General features: G+C 43.4%; 3 protein-coding genes across 3 annotated transcripts; 2 read left to right on the top strand and 1 right to left on the bottom strand.

Moving 5' to 3' along the window:
- The first annotated feature begins 1,066 nt into the window (after nt 1–1,066).
- Nucleotides 1,067–2,313, top strand: LOC112092146. Its single transcript, XM_024167497.1, has 2 exons — nt 1,067–1,487; nt 1,691–2,313. The coding sequence occupies exons 1-2, from the start codon at nt 1,067–1,069 to the stop codon at nt 2,311–2,313; spliced, it is 1,044 nt and encodes a 347-aa protein (XP_024023265.1).
- Nucleotides 2,314–2,606: 293 nt separating this feature from the next.
- LOC112092145 (uncharacterized protein K02A2.6-like) lies at nt 2,607–5,113 on the top strand. The gene is made up of 3 exons (XM_024167496.1): nt 2,607–3,278; nt 4,076–4,639; nt 4,754–5,113. The coding sequence occupies exons 1-3, from the start codon at nt 2,607–2,609 to the stop codon at nt 5,111–5,113; spliced, it is 1,596 nt and encodes a 531-aa protein (XP_024023264.1).
- A 6,355-nt stretch (nt 5,114–11,468) lies between these two features.
- LOC21398540 (cysteine--tRNA ligase 2, cytoplasmic) lies at nt 11,469–17,478 on the bottom strand. The gene is made up of 9 exons (XM_024167474.1): nt 17,166–17,478; nt 16,854–16,917; nt 14,649–14,810; nt 13,947–14,117; nt 13,583–13,864; nt 13,372–13,497; nt 12,245–12,481; nt 11,949–12,125; nt 11,469–11,835 (listed from the first exon to the last, which is right to left on the bottom strand). Exons 1-9 carry the CDS (start codon nt 17,330–17,332, stop codon nt 11,578–11,580), a joined length of 1,644 nt encoding a protein of 547 aa, XP_024023242.1. The 5' UTR covers nt 17,333–17,478; the 3' UTR covers nt 11,469–11,577.

Here is a 17,478-nt window from a genome sequence, read left to right as displayed (position 1 = left end):
GACTCCGCTGGGGACCGAACCTAGAATCTCTGGTTCATGCGTTCGACCCCCAACAACAACATAGTCAGCAAGCATGCCCTCAAGAAGAAAGATTGAGGCCATCAACCAAGGCAGCCAAATGGACGAAACCGCCACACATCCGGTGAATGACGGGATGGAGGAAGGTCCACCTCTGGTCAAAAATGAAGTTCCGCCCCCAGACGTGCTACGGCCGGACCCTGTGCAGATGCAGGCCCAACTAACCACACTAACCGACCTGGTACGGGGACTAATGGTCGTAGTCAAGCGCTTGGACGGAAGGAACTCTATGCCGCCTCTAGAAGACGCCCCGAGGCCGCTGGGAGCTGCCATGGCTGAAAACCACAACCCCGGTGACCGCCAACATGACCTAGAAGGAATCGGGGACAGTGAAAATCATAGAGACCATCTTAGGCCTCGACCTTCCCAATCCTCCGGCAGCCGTCTAAGGGCCGTCGGGCTTCGGGCTCCTGAGGATCGAATAGCGAGAGGCCTGGGGAACCCCGAGGTACTGCCCCAGAACCCAGGAGGAAACCCACCGGGAGACTCAGGGTCAGTACAGGCAGGCAAGAGGCGGACCCAACGTCCAAAGGGCAGAGGCGTCGAGAGTAGCTGGCTCAGCCATTTCGGTAGAAGAAGCGCGCGCTATTATGGAACGTATGGCCAACCTAGAGCAAAAACTCACGGGCGACGTCGCCGGCCTAAAAAAGAACATAGGGCGAGTGGCCGAGGTGGTAAACGTCGACATCACACCTAGCCGCACACACGACCATCCATTTACCGCAGAAATAATGGCGCCACTTCTCCCCGATAAATACAGGTCGCCGTCGATCCCACCATATGATGGTCGAGGGGATCCCGACGATCACTTGGAGATGTACGCAGGGCACATGCTCTTACATGGGTATGCCGAGGAGATTATGTGCCGAGCCTTCCGGAACCATTTAACGGACTCTGCCCGAGATGGTTTCGGACGCTGAAGCCAAACTCTATCTCAAGCTGGGATGAGTTGAAGGAAGCATTTTCCCTCCAGTTCATAGGGGTTAAAATGTATGTCCCCCTAAAGCAGAATCTGACGACGCTATACCAAAAGCCAAACGAGTCGTTGAGAGAGTGGCTTGCAAGATATGGGGAAGCTGTCGCCGCCACGATGGACATAACCGACCGGGAGGCCTTGATGGGGGCATTGTCTAGCATGAAGAAAATTATCCCCTTCAAGAGAGAGCTGAACCGAAAGCTCCTGTCCAGCTATAAGGAATTCCTTACACGAGCGCAAGGCTACATAAACGCCGAGGAAGCGGATGCGAACGACCCTGAGCACAGGTCCAATAAAAACAAGGGGGCCGAACAAGGGTCGACGCCAACAAAACAGGATGGAAAGAAGCGACGAGGTGGAGGGAGCGGGGACAAGCAGCCCGCTTCGACGTCGAACACTCCAGAAGCTAAGAAGCCGAGGCAAGAGGAGAACCGTAAGCCTCGACCGTTTCAAAGGTACGATTCCTACCATGAATTAACAGTAAGAGCCGAAGAAGTGTTCAATCAGGTCGGCCGTGAGAATCTATTGCGCCGCCTAGAGCCAATGAGGTCAGACTCCAGCCGAAGGAACCAGAAAAAATACTGCAGGTTCCACGGTGATGTCGGCCACCACACCAACGATTCGTCGATCTTAAAGATGAGATCGAGAGAGTAATCCGCGAGGGGAAGCTGCAGGAGTTCAAAGCCGAGCAGAGACCTAGAAACGATGGCCACGACGGCCAGAATGACGGTCGACGCCGAGAGGAGAACCAGTGCCCAGAGGACCGAGAACCCGTCGGCGTCATACGAACTATCCTCGGCGGCCCCTATATAGGAGGAGACTCAAGGAGATCTCAGAAGGACTACGCCCATGAGACTAGAGGGGTCTACCAGGAAAGATTCTGGAGTGTCTCCGCTTCAAAAATGCCAAGATTCAGAAGCACTGACGTAGCGTTTAATGAGGACGACGCCAGCGGAATTCACTTCCCCCACAACGACGCGTTGGTGGTAGAAGCCATGATCGGGAACCATACTGTGTGCCGGATCTTAGTGGACAATGGGAGCCCAGTAGACCTCCTATACTCCGACTGCCTGAAAAAGATGGGGATTTCAAAGGAGCAGCTAGAAAAGACCTCCAGGCCGTTGTACGACTTTACTGGGGACTCCGTCATCCCTCAGGGGACTATCCGGTTGCCCATAACCGCAGGAGAGAAACCTCGACAGGCCACCACAATGGCTAATTTTGTGGTAATAAGGGGGGCTCCAAGTACAATGCTGTGATTGGAAGGCCAACCCTCCAAGTTGCGTACTCTGATTCCCTGCGCGGATATAACCAGCCAGGAAGGCAGGAGGCCAGGATGGTTTATCAAAGTATTGTCGAAGACATAGATCCCAGGATCTAAGAGGAGGTCACATGGTCTCAACCCGTCGAGGAGTTGGTGGAGATTCGAGTCGATGAGGGCGAACCAACCAAAATACTGAAAGTAGGCTCAGACCTAACCCCATCACTTAGGGTTGAGGTCGAGGGCTTCCTCAAGAAAAACCTGGATGTCTTCGCCTGGAATCATGCTGACATGGAGGGGATCGACTCGGAGATCATATGTCATTCTCTGAACATTGACCCCTCATATCCCCCCAAGCGCCAGAAGCGTCGACCGATGAACCCAGAGAGGTACGAGGCACTAAAAAAAGAGGTCGACAAATTGATCAACAATGGGTTTATCAGGGAGGCCCATTACCCGCGATGGGTCTCAAACCCCGTGTTGGTAGTCAAGCCTAACGGAAGTTGGAAAACATGCGTCGATTTCAACGACCTCAACAAAGCCTGCCCAAAGGATGGTTTTCTACTCCCTCAGATAGACCAAATGGTCGACGCTACAGCAGGACATGAAATGCTGAATTTTATGGATGCCTACTCCGGGTACAACCAGATCCCCATGCATCCAGCCGACGAGGAGCACACATCCTTCATAACCAACAGGGACCTCTACTGTTACAAGGTAATGCCTTTTGGCCTAAAGAATGCAGGGGCTACCTACAAAAGGCTCGTGAACAAAATGTTCGCTCAACAGCTCAAAAAATCAATGGAGGTCTATGTCGACGATATGCTTGTGAAAAGTGCTAGGGCCACCCAACACGTCGACCATTTGGGTGAAATGTTTGGTATACTGAGAAAATACCACATGAAACTGAACCCTCAAAAATGCGCATTTGGAGTTGGATCAGGGAAATTTCTTCGTTTCATGGTCAGTAACCGGGGGATAGAAGCTAACCCTGAAAATATTAAAGCCCTGCAGGATGCGGTCCCCAACTAAACCAAAAGAGGTGCAAAAGTTGACAGGGTGCGTCGCCGTTCTAAACAAATTTATATCAAAAGCGACGGATAAGTGCGTCCCCTTCTTCGATGCTTTGAAAGGGAGTAGGCGCTTTGAATGGACACCACAATGTGAAGAGGCCTTCCAGAAATTGAATGAGCACTTGGGCAAGCCCCCAATCCTGTCAAAGCCCATCCTTGACGAAAAGCTTAGCCTATACCTCTCCGTGTCACAACACGCCGTGAGCTTCGTACTAATAAGAAAAGAAGAAAGGATCCAGCTGTCAATCTACTATGTGAGCAAAAAACTCCTCGACGCTGAGTCAAGATATACCGAAATGGAACGCTTGGCCCTCGCCTTGATGGTAGCCTCGAAGAAGCTTCGACATAATTTTCAATCTCACACAATACGAGTTCTCACAAATCACCCGTTAAGATAGGCGCTGTAAAAGTCTGAAACTTCTGGTCAACTTCTCAAATGGTCGGTGGAGTTAAGCCAGTTCGACATTAAGTATGTACCAAGAGCAGCGATCAAGGGCCAAGCGCTGGCCGATTTTCTGGCTGAATTCTCCCATAAACCGGCTCCCACCACACCAGAAGAAGTCGAGACGACAGAATGGAAGCTCTATGTGGATGGAGCCGTCGAGCGATAACGGGTCAAGAGCCGGCGTCTTATTGATCAGCCCAGAAGGTCACAAGATTACCTCGGCGGTTTGATTTAAATTTAAGGCGTCGAACAATGAGGCAGAATACGAGGCGCTAATTGCGGAGCTGCGACTGGCCAGTCACTTGAAAATTGAAAGGCTCAACATCTTCAACGACTCTCAATTGATCGTCGGGCAAGTGAAAGAAGAATACCAAGCGCGCGGCGAGAAAATTGGTGCGTACTTAAGGAAGGTAAAGGAAGAACTCGTCAAGTTCAAAAACTACGAGATGCTTCATATACCACGAGCCAAAAACGCCAACGCCGACACCCTGGCAAAGCTAGCATCTTCAAAAGACTCCGACGCACTAGGGGTCATTCCTATTGAAGAACTGGAGCGGCCGACCATTAAGAAAATAATTGAGACATTAATTATCCAAACAGGCGAAAGTTGGATGACGCCGCTCGTCCAGTACCTGATGGATGCAAAACTACAAAATAATAAATACGATGCCAGACGGATCAGGTATAGAGCCGCCATATACTTATTGTACGACGGTTTACTTTATCGACGAGGCTATTCAACACATTTACAGCGGTGCCTGGACAATAACGAAGCCCAGAAGGTCCTCCAGGAAATCCACGAAAGAGTCTGCGGTAATCATACAGGGGGGCAGTTTTTAGCTCTTAAGATTTTGAGGCAAGGGTACTACTAGCCCACGCTTAAGAATGACGCATACCAATACGCTCGATGTTGCGATAAGTGCCAAAGATATGCCACAATTCCTGGAGCACCCCCAGAAAACCTAACATCCATTCTCAGTCCATGGCCCTTCGCCAAATGTGGGGTTGACTTAATCGGGCCATTACACCTTGCACCCGGAGGCTTTAAGTTTGCCATCATCGCAGTAGACTACTATATAAAGTGGGCAGAGGCAAAGGCTCTGACTACAACCACGGAAGCAGCCTGCACCAATTTCATGTGGAACAACATTGTGTGCAGGTTCGGGGTCCCCCACTCGATAGTGTCCGACAATGGGAAACAATTCGATAATGCCTCAACACGAAGATTCTGCGACAGCTTGGGCATTCGAAAAGATTTGTCGGCGCCGATACATCCATAATCTAATAGGCAAGTCGAAACAGTCAATAAAATATTAAAGTATACCCAAAAAGAAGAAGTTCGACGATCTAAAGGGAAAATGGGCCGAGGAACTTCCCAAGGTCTTGTGGGCATACAGAACAACGAGCCGAAGTACCACGGGCGAAACGCCATTCTCCATGGCGTATGACGTCAGGCAGTACTGCCTATAGAAATTGAGACGCTGACTCTAAGAACTGTAGTCTACAATGACAACGGTAATATAGAAGGCATGAATAGAGAACTCAACTTGTTGGAAGAAAAGAGACTCGACTCCCAACTACGTCTCGCCGCCTATCAGCAAAGAGCAGCGCGATATTACAACAAGAGAGTTCGACAAAGGAGGTTCGTCCCGGGAGACCTAGTATTAAAAAGGGTGACGCAGAGTACAAAACCCAAAAATACTGGCCCTCTGGGCCCAACTTGTGAAGGATCCTACCGAATAAGAGAAGTGTTGCGTCCTGGCACCTACATCTTAGAAAGCCTCTCCGGCAAGAAGATTCAGCATCCATGGAATGCAGAACAGCTAAAGTTGTACTACCAATAACGTATGTAATTTTTTTACACATCTTAGTTATATTTTTGGCAATTTAAATAAATTGATGAGTTTTTAAAAATATTGTCCAAAAGTAAGAAGAATTCACCCCTCGAATAAACTTGTCTGCTTAAAAAATCAAGGTATATTAAATAGACAACGGGGGCAGTAAGGGATTTACGGATCACTGAAAAAACTTAGAAAATTTTACGAAATTTTCTAAGGCGACGGCCCTAAGGGGCAAAGCTGACGCTGACTCCTCTAAGGAGGAGAGGCGAGAAAAAACTTAGAAAATTTTACGAAATTCTCTAAGGCAACGACCCCAAGGGGCAAAGCTGACGCCGACTCTTCCAAGTAGGAGAGGCGAGAAAAAACTTAGAAAATTTATGAAATTTTCTAAGACAACGACCCCAAGGGGCAAAGCTGACGCCGACTTTTCCAAGGAGGAGAGGCGAGGAAAAACTTAGAAAATTTTACGAAATTTTCTAAGGCGACACCCCAAGGGGCAAAGCTGACGCCGACTCTTTCAAGGAGGAGAGGCGAGGAAAAACTTAGAAAATTTTACGAAATTTTCTAAGGTGACGACCCCAAGGGGCAAAGATGACGCCGACTCTTCCAAGGAGGAGAGGCAAGAAAAAACTTAGAAAATTTTACGAAATTTTCTAAAACAACGAACCCCAAGGGGCAAAAACTAACGCCGACTCTTCCAAGGAGGAGGGGCAAGGAAAGCAATAAAGGCAATTATATAAAAATCCCAAATATTATATAAAAAAAATGTCACACATTACACAAAAATATATAAAAAGGAAAGCCTTAGGCCTCGTCGCCAGCCACCGACTTATCACCATCACCAGGCGAGGAAGAATTGTCATCATCAGCAGGAGGAGGAGGAGCAACATAAAAGAAGCTCAAATCCCACTCAGGATGCTCTTGTTTTATCAGATCGATGATTTATTGACCAGCAGAGTGAAAATCCTCAGTGCGAATGTCGATGAGTTCCGGAGAAGCCTTAAACTCATCAATGATCTCCACACGATTGGCGTCGAACACTGATGCGGCCTCGGCTTCGGCTTCCTTCTTCCCCTCAGCTTTTCCTTCAGCAAAGTACCTCTTCACCGCCTCGGTAGCTTCGGCTGAATTCTTCTCAGAGATTTCTGCCCGCTTTGTAAGATCCGCGACCGCAGTAGTTAAATTGGTCAGCTCCTTCTGAAGGTTTGACATCTTGGCCAGTTCACCTTCCAAACTCCTCAGTTGGGCCACGGCCACATCCCTCTCCTCGACGGTAGACGAGCACTTATTCTTGGCATCGTCAAGAAGAGAGTTAAGCTTGGCTTCCACGCTGTCCATCTCCTTATCACGTTCTTCAACCTTGACTAGATCAATTAGGTTGAGAATGGCAAGAACTAGACCCTGAAAAATTGGAGGTCAGAAAATAAAGATACAGAGGATGAAATCAACAAAAAGAAAAGGCAGCTCGATCGAGGCTTACGTGAATCTGGAAGGAAATCTGCTTGCGTTGACGATCAACCAGAGAAGACTGGGCGGTAGCGATCCAGTGCGGCTCGAGAAAAGACTCATATAGAGCCTGGAAGACGAGGGAGAAACGAGGGGGAAGTTTCAGCATAGCCCCAATCTCGGCGTCAGAAATATCCGAGACTTAGAAGTTGGAATCCATGATTTTTGCCCCCGGGATAAGCATGCATTCCCTCGGCGCCGTAGGAACATCAGCAACATCAGGAATTGGGACCGTCGGCGTCCAAGTTTCGGTCATCGGCGCTTTCTCTTTGCGTATCCTTTTCAGCGCAGGAACCTCCTCCTCCGACACCGAAGGGGCCTTTGTGGTTTTCTTTTTTCTCGGCGCCTGGGAAGAAGAGTTGGCTTTCTCCTTTCCCTAGGATAAAGGTTGTTGGCTTGGCTGAGGCGGCCGATTACCGGGAAGCTGAATCCTCAAAGACGCCATTTATGTGCAAACGACGAGACAAAAATATAGTCGACATTTGGATAGAATGCCAGAATAAGAAAGGCGTCAAAGATCAGGAGTTTACATTCGTCGGTTAAATGGAAATATTCGCGAACGGCGTCAAGAACGGTGGGGTCTGGGAGATCGAGAATCAAACCAGCTTCTCGAAGATTGGACTCGATCAGGAGGGTGTCAATATGACGAGCTTCGGACGAAAACGAAAAAGCTTGCTCAACCCTCGCCAATCTATTCCCAGCAAGTTTCGGCCAGTCTTGACTAACTACAGGATAAAAGGATTGTCAGCATAAAAAAAAAAGGGGAGAGAAGAAAAGTGGGGAGAGAATAAGAGAAGTCAATCTCACCCATGTTCCCAAACAACGTTTGCACCTTCCTTCGACGGGACAAGCGGTCGTCGGGATGAAAGTTGAAAGGCCCACGTATCATAAAAAACATAGGTTTCCACCCATGTGACGACGAGAGTATACCCAATATTAGCTTTCCGAACCTGGGTTGAGATCTCCCATGCCCACTCAAAAAGTACCACCCCTCGCACCTTGCGACGTGACACAGTCTGTACATGAATCTAAATTCATCCAGCGGAAGATCAACATCAAACCGCTGACTCCACAAAATCCAGGCGCCGGCGAAGCAGTACCAAAAATTCAGCGCCAACTGAGCAAGGGAGATACTATAGAAATGGCAATAGTCCTTTACAAAGGGATGAACCGGAAGGGTCATCCCCGCCGTGACAGCTCTGGTATAAACGGTGAGGTATACGGTCGGAGGCATGCTAGTCCTAAAATGCATATCCGGGAGGAGGTATTCGAACCACCTCCCATCAATGCAACCTTCTTTGACAGCTCGGATAATGTCCTTATTCCGGACCATCGACGCCACGATGTCGGCCGTAAAGAAATGCCTGTCCGGATCTCCACTCGTAGCAGCCAGGGGGGCATCTACCAGCGAGGCAGCAACCCCACTTACGCTGCCACCTGTGAAGGGAATTCTGTCAACCACTTCGTCTATCATGTGGTCGACACTACCGAACTCATCGCTGAACTCATCGCCTGGTCCAAACACGGCCTCAGCGTCTTCTACTTCCCTCAGCAAAGAGTCGACGCCTGAAGAAGAAGATGACCATGAAATCTCCTCCAAAGAAGGGGAGTCTGGTCGGACGGCGGAAGGATTGTCTCGACAGGGGGGTTTTGGGCCATTGTTCTGATAATTAAAAAGACAATGAACTAAATCAAAGTCCTAAAGTCGAGAGGAAAAGGAAAAAGACGATCGTTCTAAGCAACGACCATTCTAGACGACGACTGTTGAAATGCCTCAACATAACGTCGACCATTCATATAAAAATGGTAACGACGAATGCTCGTGACAACCAAGGTTCATCAGAGCCCAGAAGCCAGAGACTTACATTCAACCAGAAATCAGAAAAAATTATTCTACGTGGGTCAAATAAAGCATAGTAAGTTACTATCCTCTACATTTTGCATATCAACACATGCATATGATTCACTGGGAAAGCCAGTAAAATCATCCAGCAACACAAATAAACAATGATTAAAGCTTACCGGTAAGTCAGAGTCTGGACGGAGTTTGGAAACCAAGTAGCTTCACGATACACCAAAGGAAGCAAAGAGCGCAAGTTAGAAATTCCCAAGGAGAAATTCAGGCAGAGCAACGTCAGTTCTAAAAGTTTGGGTAAGAATGGCTTCGGTTCGAAGGATATTTAAAGGGAAACAAGCCCTCAACCCCTAACCGTTGGATGAAGTTCATGAAATCCAATGGCAGGGACATCTCGCCCAGATCTAACGACAACAGACAAAGGCGGGAAAATGAAGGGACACGATCCAAAGGCTCACATTCGCCCTTTCGAAATGAGGCCTCACGTCAGCATGGGGAAGCGACCGACGCAACGATTGCGTTCCTCGAGAAAATCTGAAGCATCCAGACCATCATTGCAGACGAAGGCTCGGGATCAGGTTCCCACACCCAAAGCACGAAGGTACGACCGAACCTAAGCTCGAGGTTCTCTAAAAGAAACCCTCGACCTGGGGGCAGCTATTGTGTGAAAAAATATGGATGACGCATGAAAAAATAACAGTGTGACACGTGGCCTTACTTTTCCTCAAAATGCAACAACCCTCGACGTTGAGGACTCCCTTTCCTTCTGCTGCAAAAGAAGCCCAACTTAGGACGTCGACTCCTCATGACGACGACAGGTAGTACCGTCGACCTTACGACGGGAATCCTTTGGGAGAAAATCAATTGCCAAGAAAGACAACTAGGCTGAGCAAATAGAGACGGCGAGAGGAATGCCCTAAAGGGGAAAGCCTGACATCGCAAGTTGGGTGCATAAATGGAGGATGTCTGTAGTACAAGCATTAATTACAAACCCTTAAACCGCCTTACGAGGGACAAAATACGATTACAGGTACGCACAGAGCCGTAATGGGAGACTAATTGGCTTAGTGAACAGTTTGTAAAAGTGATTAGTGGGCTACAGTCTGGACCTAGAAAGGCAGACCACTTGAGTGCTTCTACCTACAAAGGAAACCCATCCGACGAAGGAAGCTCGGCTATAAAAAGGGCGAAACCCCATACAAGAAGGAGGTGGGCGTCCTGAGAGGGAAAAAAAAACGAGAGAGCAACAATTGATGTAAATTGTAACAATTTCAAAAGAAATATAAAACTACAGTGAATGTAGCTTTTCATTAACAGAGTAAACCACTATAAATTTCGTGTGTTCTTCTACTTTAAGCATATTTTTCTTATATTGCTCACCACTCAAAAAATACCACAAACACTTCACTGCATAAATTAAGTATAGAGTCAATATCAAGCCGGTAATCCAACGGGATACCTAGAAGTGACCCGGTCTATTTCTGTTGACGAGATTTCACCGTCAACAGTTTCTTTAGAAAGAAATTCACAATTTGTATTTGTTAGAAGTGGGGAAGAAAAAAAAAGTCACTCCGTACCTCTAGGTGAAGAAAGGTTGCCTCTACTTATAGTACATGTCAAGACATTATAGTGCACTTTAAAACTATTGTTAGATATACAAAAGTGGTGGAGATATTTCGGCCTCGTTTATTTCACCGATTTGAATTTTCAGTTTTAGGTTTCTACAGTTAAAAGCTCTCAGAAAATGTCACATCAACTTTTTCTGCTACAGTGAAAAACTCTCAAAAAATGTCACATCTCAACTCGAATTAAAAACTCGAATCCGCGAAGTGAACGAAATCTTAGACTACTCTCATATTTGACAACTTACATAAAACTTTTCCGATAAGGATAATATACCATATTCTTATTTCGGGAAGTTAATTGAAAACGTTCATGTATTTTGTCGTCCACGTCCTATTTCCTTTTAGAAAGAAAAGTAAAACTTAATGCATCAAAAATAAGACGCCGTCACATGACTTCGCTCACCATATGCCTATTTAAGCGTTGTTTTAGCTTCTGGATTGATAAATAATTATACCAGCCAACAACTAATGACATCAAAGGTGTTCAAAAAATTCCATCAAACCCGTTCAATTCAAATCAAACAAAACCAAAACGTTAATTATTTTTAGATTTTAAACAATTTAGGCAATTTTTTAACCTATTTTTGACAGGTAATTTGATTAATGGTTTAGACTCCTTAAACCACCTAAACCGTCATAATCCACTCAAAATTTTATTTTTAAAATTGTTTTTTATATATGTTAATTTTTATTAGCCATGATAAATATTCTACACTGATAAAATAGAAACTTCCAATGATGAACTTTTAGACGTGTGATATGTTTGAATTATATTGATAAAAAATATAATTTTTTTCATTTAGACGATTTGATATTTTTGACAAAATCAAATTAAACCAAATAGCTCTTAAGCAGTTTGGACAGTTTAAATCCTTAGCTAATGGGGTCCTATAAAATTCAGTGGTTTACAAGCGCGTTCATACCAGCGATGCCTGTTGGTCTTGTTCGACGGGCGATGCAGGTTGTTGTTCCACCGGAACACAAGGTCTCCAGATTGTTTCCCTCCCAAGATCCATGAGGGCAATGCCCTTCGCGGTCAAATCGGCTCTGATTTGATCACTCTTTGAAAAATCTTTGTTTTTCCTAGCTATTGTTCTCGCCTCAATCAATTGCGTCACATCATCCTCAGCCAAACCTGCTCTCTTCAAAGCCTTGTCTTTCAACTGCTGCAACACCTGTGCAGGGAAAATTTTGGTCAATTTCATGCTATAACTCATCAGCTTTAAATTGAAAAAAAAAAAAAAAAAAAAAAAAAAAAAAAAACACACACACACACAATCCATATCACCTCAGAGTATGTATTTGAGGATAGTAAACCCAGTATACTAAGAACTTTCTTAACTTCCTGCTTCACTTCAACAAGGGATTGAATCATCAATTGCTTTTGTTGCTTCTCTTGCTCTTCTTGATTCTGTTGCTCTTGCTGCTTCTGCTTCTGCTGCTTCTGTTTCTTTGGTTGCTTCTTCTGCCAAGAATCGCAAGTTTCAATTATTTTTACACATTTACAAAAGACAGAGTTCCTTACAGAGAGAGAGAGAGAGAGAGAGAACACGGATCATCATTAAAGTTGTTTAAAACTATTACCTTAACTGCGTTGATTGAACTGTTAATCAACTTCAAGGCATCTTGAAACGCACCGGTCAACATATGTGCAGTGCTCATGTCATCAGACATTTTAGTCTCAAATTCAGTGTGTAGCTTACTGATGCATTCTCGAGCATCAACAGGATTGATCTGAATTGTCCTGCCACTTTGTTCCACTCCCTCCTTCGGGATCTCTTCTTGAAATGCCGATAATGCATCTTCACAGTCTTGTAAAGTCTAGCAATCAAAAGAAAAGACCAAGCCATCATATAATAGAATAGAAAAACTAAACCATTGCGTTAGAGAACAAATATATTCCACAGAAAATAAAGCCGAAACGGATATCTTACTATCGACTTGGCCACAAAAGGATACATCTTTCTAGTTGCAAAACATTTTCAGCCAACATATCCATTCAAATAGACAATAGTTGTGACATGTAATCACTATAGGCCATAAGGTATGATGCAATTGAGCACTATGCCTGGTAGTTACAAGCGTATTAATCATGGCTATAAGCTTAGTATAATCCTATGAAATATTGTACCCGGTTTACTACATCAAGGGCAGTTGTCACTCCCCATATTTTGATGTGAATGTCTTTCATCCCTAAAACATGCAAAGAAACAATCGAGGAGAACAAAAAATCCATATTTAGTTACCAATAGCTGTCATATTTAGTTACTACATTAATGGCTCTAAGGAAACAAATATATTAATGCCTTGCGCCTCCACTTCTATTGATACCTAAAACAATATCTAAATCGAGGACAATAAGAAACCCATATTTAGTTACCAATAGCTATAATATAGAATTTTCAGGAAGAAAACCAATAAATACTTGTCACTTAAAAGGTTTGTGCAACTGCCTCTACTAATAACGACAAAACAGGAAGTATAAGCCCTCCCACTAAAGGGAAAAACAGGGAATTGGATTATCTAGAACGGAGCTCACCAAAGTTTGGTCGAACATCCACTAAAATAAATTACCGAGGTTAAAATAAAGGTTTAAAAGGAGTATTAGTTCCTGCAGAAGAGAGGTCTGAAATTGTCAATGACTTGACACTTGTATTCCTAATAGATTGGACTTTCAAATAAAATTCTTAGTCCTAGATAAGATTTCAAACCTGATATATGTAATAAAACGCATCAGAGGCACTATCCAACTGGGAGACTGTGTAATTGAGAGGTGACCGGTAATGTGCACTTAACAAGAAATGTCTCAAAGCCAGTGGATGATACCTTTCGGTTATCTACAAGAAAAAGAAATAAATTAAATGCTTATATATGATTGAAAATATGTTGAAGCTCCTAAACCATTAAGAAGACAACGTTTACCTGGCGAATGGTGAAGAAATTGCCCAAGGACTTAGACATTTTCTCATTGTTATTAGTAACATGTCCATTATGCATCCAGTAACTCACAGCGCTCTCTTGGCATGCGGCACAGCTTTGGGCAATCTCATTTTCATGATGCGGAAAGATCAAATCAATTCCACCACCATGAATATCAAACTTGAATGTTAAATAATGGGCACTCATAGCACTGCATTCAATATGCCACCCAGGTCTTCCAGGTCCCCAGGGGCTGTCCCAACTAGGCTCACCAGGCTTTGCAGCCTGCAAAAAATTATAAAATAAAATATTTTCTAAGATATTAACCAGATATTAGAAATTGGGAAACTTGGAGACGAATTAAGACCTTCCACAATGCAAAATCAGCTGGATTACGCTTTCTTGAATCAACAGCTACTCGTTCACCAGCTCTATTATTTTCCAACCTTTGTCCGGACAATTGACCATAATTTGGGAATTTATCAACAGCAAAGAATACATCTCCATCAACAGGATACGCAAAGCCATTGTTGATGATCTGCATTATACAAAAAGATTCCACAAATAAATACGTAAAGGACAAATATATTGAACTTAAGAAAATAGCCACCATGTAGCATAACTGAAAATAAAATGTTTAAAAATTCTGAAAGAGGATGACTAATTGCCATTGATTAATTACATCATTGTGCAGATGAGCATCAACTCCATGTAAAGCAAGGTGCGACTACATTTTAGTACATACTATACAATGAAGAACTACCAAAAACAAAAAACGTGAAATAATACTTTATCAAGAAACTATGGAAATATTTTACACCCTTCGAGCAGCTATAATTAAAACCTTTCTTTCATCTCAAATTTCTCAATATGCGAATTTTAAATCAAGGTACACGCTACTATTATATCTTTTTGTTTATTTTTTATTTTATTCATGAAAATGTGATTTCAGTTTCTCTTTCTTCACAAGGATTAAGAGAAAGAAGCTATACACCTGCCCACACATTATTATACAGACCTTTTTCAAGTATCATGAGAGAGAGAGACAGAGACAGAGACAGAGAGGCACCTGAGTTATCACGTCTTTTATCTGTTCCATATGATCAGATACACGTGGCTGATGGGTCGGAAGGAGGCACTGAAGATCTTCCATGTCATGGAGGTATTCTTGGCAATAACGATTACTTAAACTTATTGGATCTTCTCCAAGTTCATTTGCCCGCCTAATTATCTGCAAAGATCCCAATGTTGAGTATCACAACATGAGAAATTGAAAGCACAGGGTATAAAAATCAAGTCAAGCAGCAATAGATAGTGTTCAAGTGGAAGTTCAGAAGGGAAGGAAGAATTAAGTTTAGCAATACTCTCGTAAATATATTCCCGAGAAACACTTAACCTCCTCTAAACTTTTTTCCGTGCTACTCACACAATATATAAGCACCAAAGTGCACACAGGTGCAGCTTTCATAGCCATCATTGTTCCTATTTCGAAACTAAGCAAAAATACAAACCAGTACCCAAAGAAAACCCAAATCCACAATTCTAAAATGAGGCAGACTGTTTTGATACCATTAGTCCTTGAACTTTTTTTGACAAATTAATCCCTTAACTTTTTTTTGGCAGTTTTGGTCTCTAACACAAAAATTGACAGATAATTTCTAAAATTTAACAATGGTAATCATGTTTCCATTGCGTGTTAGGAACCAAAAGCCCAAAACAAATAATATAAAATAAAACAAAAGTTCAGGGATTAATACGCCAACATTAAAATTGCACGAACCAAAGTTGCTGAGATTTTTTTTTTCCTTTTTTTTTTTTTTGTGGAATGACGCATTTATTACCAAACCAAAGCATCAAAACAAACATAGAATAGAAACAGCTCCTGGAAGGTTTCCTCTCTCTTTTTCTATTTTCTACCCTCTTCTGTTCCTTTCTCCCCTTCTCATCCATCCTTCTTATAAATGCTACATACAGTCTCAGCAATAAAGCACACAAGATATACTGAATCCTAACCAAGCACTATAACAATTCATATAGTCAACCACATTAAAACTTTCAAACCCATCCCAACTGTCTAGAGCAATACATGTCTGTGATCTGGAGTTTTTGCAATTCCTCCAAGCTCATTCTTTCCAATTTCATTAATAATTGCCTTATAAATATAATTATTGTATGAATGCAATTTTCTAAGCTTTTAGGCTGCTACCAACACAATGATAACACCAGATCTAGTGCGTAGTAAATTCACACAGCAATGCAAGACAATGGAATGGAAATCAATGCTGCTTTACTGAAGAAGGAAATACAAGGGATATGGGGGTGTTCGAGTGACCCCTTGCACTCCCTAGAGCAGTGGCTCGTCTAAGAAAACTCAATTACAATCTCGATACCCTTCCCAGCCTTCTTGCTTCTGGTTTTATTCCTTTCTTCCTCACTAACCGTTTCCCACTTCCCTCTCCTCTCCCGAGGTCTCTCTCGAGATCTGGACTATCACGCATCCCCTGCAACAACTCTTTCTCCAACTCTCTTCACTCCTTCCATGTCAGCCTATTTTCCTCTAACATCAGCCTCCACCTCACCATCTTCCACAACACCTTTTGCTGCCACATCACCTCGACCGCGTTTGGGCCTCCTCCTAACATAAGTGAAACGTAGTGGAGGTCTAGGGGGCCCATCACACAACAATTGGCACCTTCTGAAAAGTTTTCTACAGTAGCGTATTGCTGAATGCATTCACGAGTATAGCAAAAAATTAGAATCAGTACTGAGTATCACCGATGATAATGATCTCCATTCACCACTGATTATCAAAAACTCATAGATTTTAATGTAAAACTTTGTGGGACGCTGTGGAATAACTTGTGGGTTTGGAATAAGCATGGGAATTTGTGATTGATTAAAACCAGGGGCAGCATTTCTCTCAAATAAGATGGCTCGGGTAAGGCCTACTAATCCTATGTTGTTAAAATACTTTTTTAGAGGGAAAAAAATACATCAAATAATTATCATTTATCATCCTAAGCACAGTAACACTAAACGGTTTTCCTTAAAAGAAACAATAAATAAACCAACCTCGCAAGTCTTTCAGAACAACATTAAGAATGTAACAAAATCTTATAGCAACCATTGTCGGTAGGAACCTAATCCAAGCTAATGATATCTCGCATTCTATTTTGACTACGCTCAAAAAAAAAAAAAAAAAAAAAAAAACCGTTCCAACCGTTCCACAAATTAAAATACAAGATCTGGACAACTGGCTTCAACTAAAACGCACCTTGTCATCAACATCTGTGAAATTTCGAACATACGTGACTTCATAGCCGATGTTCTGTAAATATCTGCACAATCTCAAATCAAGTAAATTAACTTCAGATCCAACAAATAAGTCAACCAAAAAAAGCTTTATTTTTTTCCTTAAAAAATAAGTAAAATTTCTCCAGAACGCTTCATACGCAGCTTCAGAGTCTCAAAAATAAATCTTATAGATAGAAAAACGAAATCAAAATCATCTGCAGCAGCTCGAAGAAATCACAGCAAACAAAAAAAAAAATCGAACTTCAAATAAGAACAAAAAAAATTATGAGACCTGTAGAGGACGTCGAAATTGACAGCAGCTCGGGCATGGCCGATGTGGCTAAGATCATAGGCGGTGACGCCACATACGTACATTCCGACCTTACCAGGGACGTTGGGCTTCAAGATCTCCTTCTGTTGAGTCATCGAATTGTAAATCCTAAACTCCTCCTTCGCCATTCTCTCTCTTCTCTCTCCGAATGTCTGAGGTGAAATTGGGGAAAATCCTTAACCCTAACCCTAATTTGGCTGAATATTTAGATGTTAGATGTCCTGGGTTTCTTTCTTTTTTTTTTTCTGAAAATAGATGTTCTCGAATATTTGAA

Source organism: Morus notabilis, unplaced genomic scaffold (genome assembly GCF_000414095.1).
Source record: "Morus notabilis unplaced genomic scaffold, ASM41409v2 Scaffold20, whole genome shotgun sequence".
Taxonomy (NCBI): domain Eukaryota; kingdom Viridiplantae; phylum Streptophyta; class Magnoliopsida; order Rosales; family Moraceae; genus Morus; species Morus notabilis.
The sequence above is the reverse complement of the archived record's forward strand: the minus strand, read 5'-3'. Positions and strand labels throughout refer to the sequence as shown.

Excerpts from the sequence above, each read along its gene's own strand:
- LOC112092145 (XM_024167496.1), top strand. The coding sequence starts at position 2,607 with ATGGAGGGGATCGACTCGGAGATCATATGTCATTCTCTGAACATTGAC. Across the intron at positions 3,279-4,075 it reads GGAAATTTCTTCGTTTCATG|GCGTCGAACAATGAGGCAGA; the intron begins GTCAGTAACCGG and ends TTTAAATTTAAG. Across the intron at positions 4,640-4,753 it reads TCCAGGAAATCCACGAAAGA|TGCCAAAGATATGCCACAAT; the intron begins GTCTGCGGTAAT and ends TGTTGCGATAAG.
- LOC112092146 (XM_024167497.1), top strand. The coding sequence starts at position 1,067 with ATGTATGTCCCCCTAAAGCAGAATCTGACGACGCTATACCAAAAGCCA. Across the intron at positions 1,488-1,690 it reads GCCGAGGCAAGAGGAGAACC|ATGAGATCGAGAGAGTAATC; the intron begins GTAAGCCTCGAC and ends TCGATCTTAAAG.
- LOC21398540 (XM_024167474.1), bottom strand. The coding sequence starts at position 17,332 with ATGGCGAAGGAGGAGTTTAGGATTTACAATTCGATGACTCAACAGAAG. Across the intron at positions 14,811-16,853 it reads TCACAGATGTTGATGACAAG|ATAATTAGGCGGGCAAATGA; the intron begins GTGCGTTTTAGT and ends GGATCTTTGCAG. Across the intron at positions 12,482-13,371 it reads CGTTTTATTACATATATCAG|ACTTTACAAGACTGTGAAGA; the intron begins GTTTGAAATCTT and ends TTTGATTGCTAG.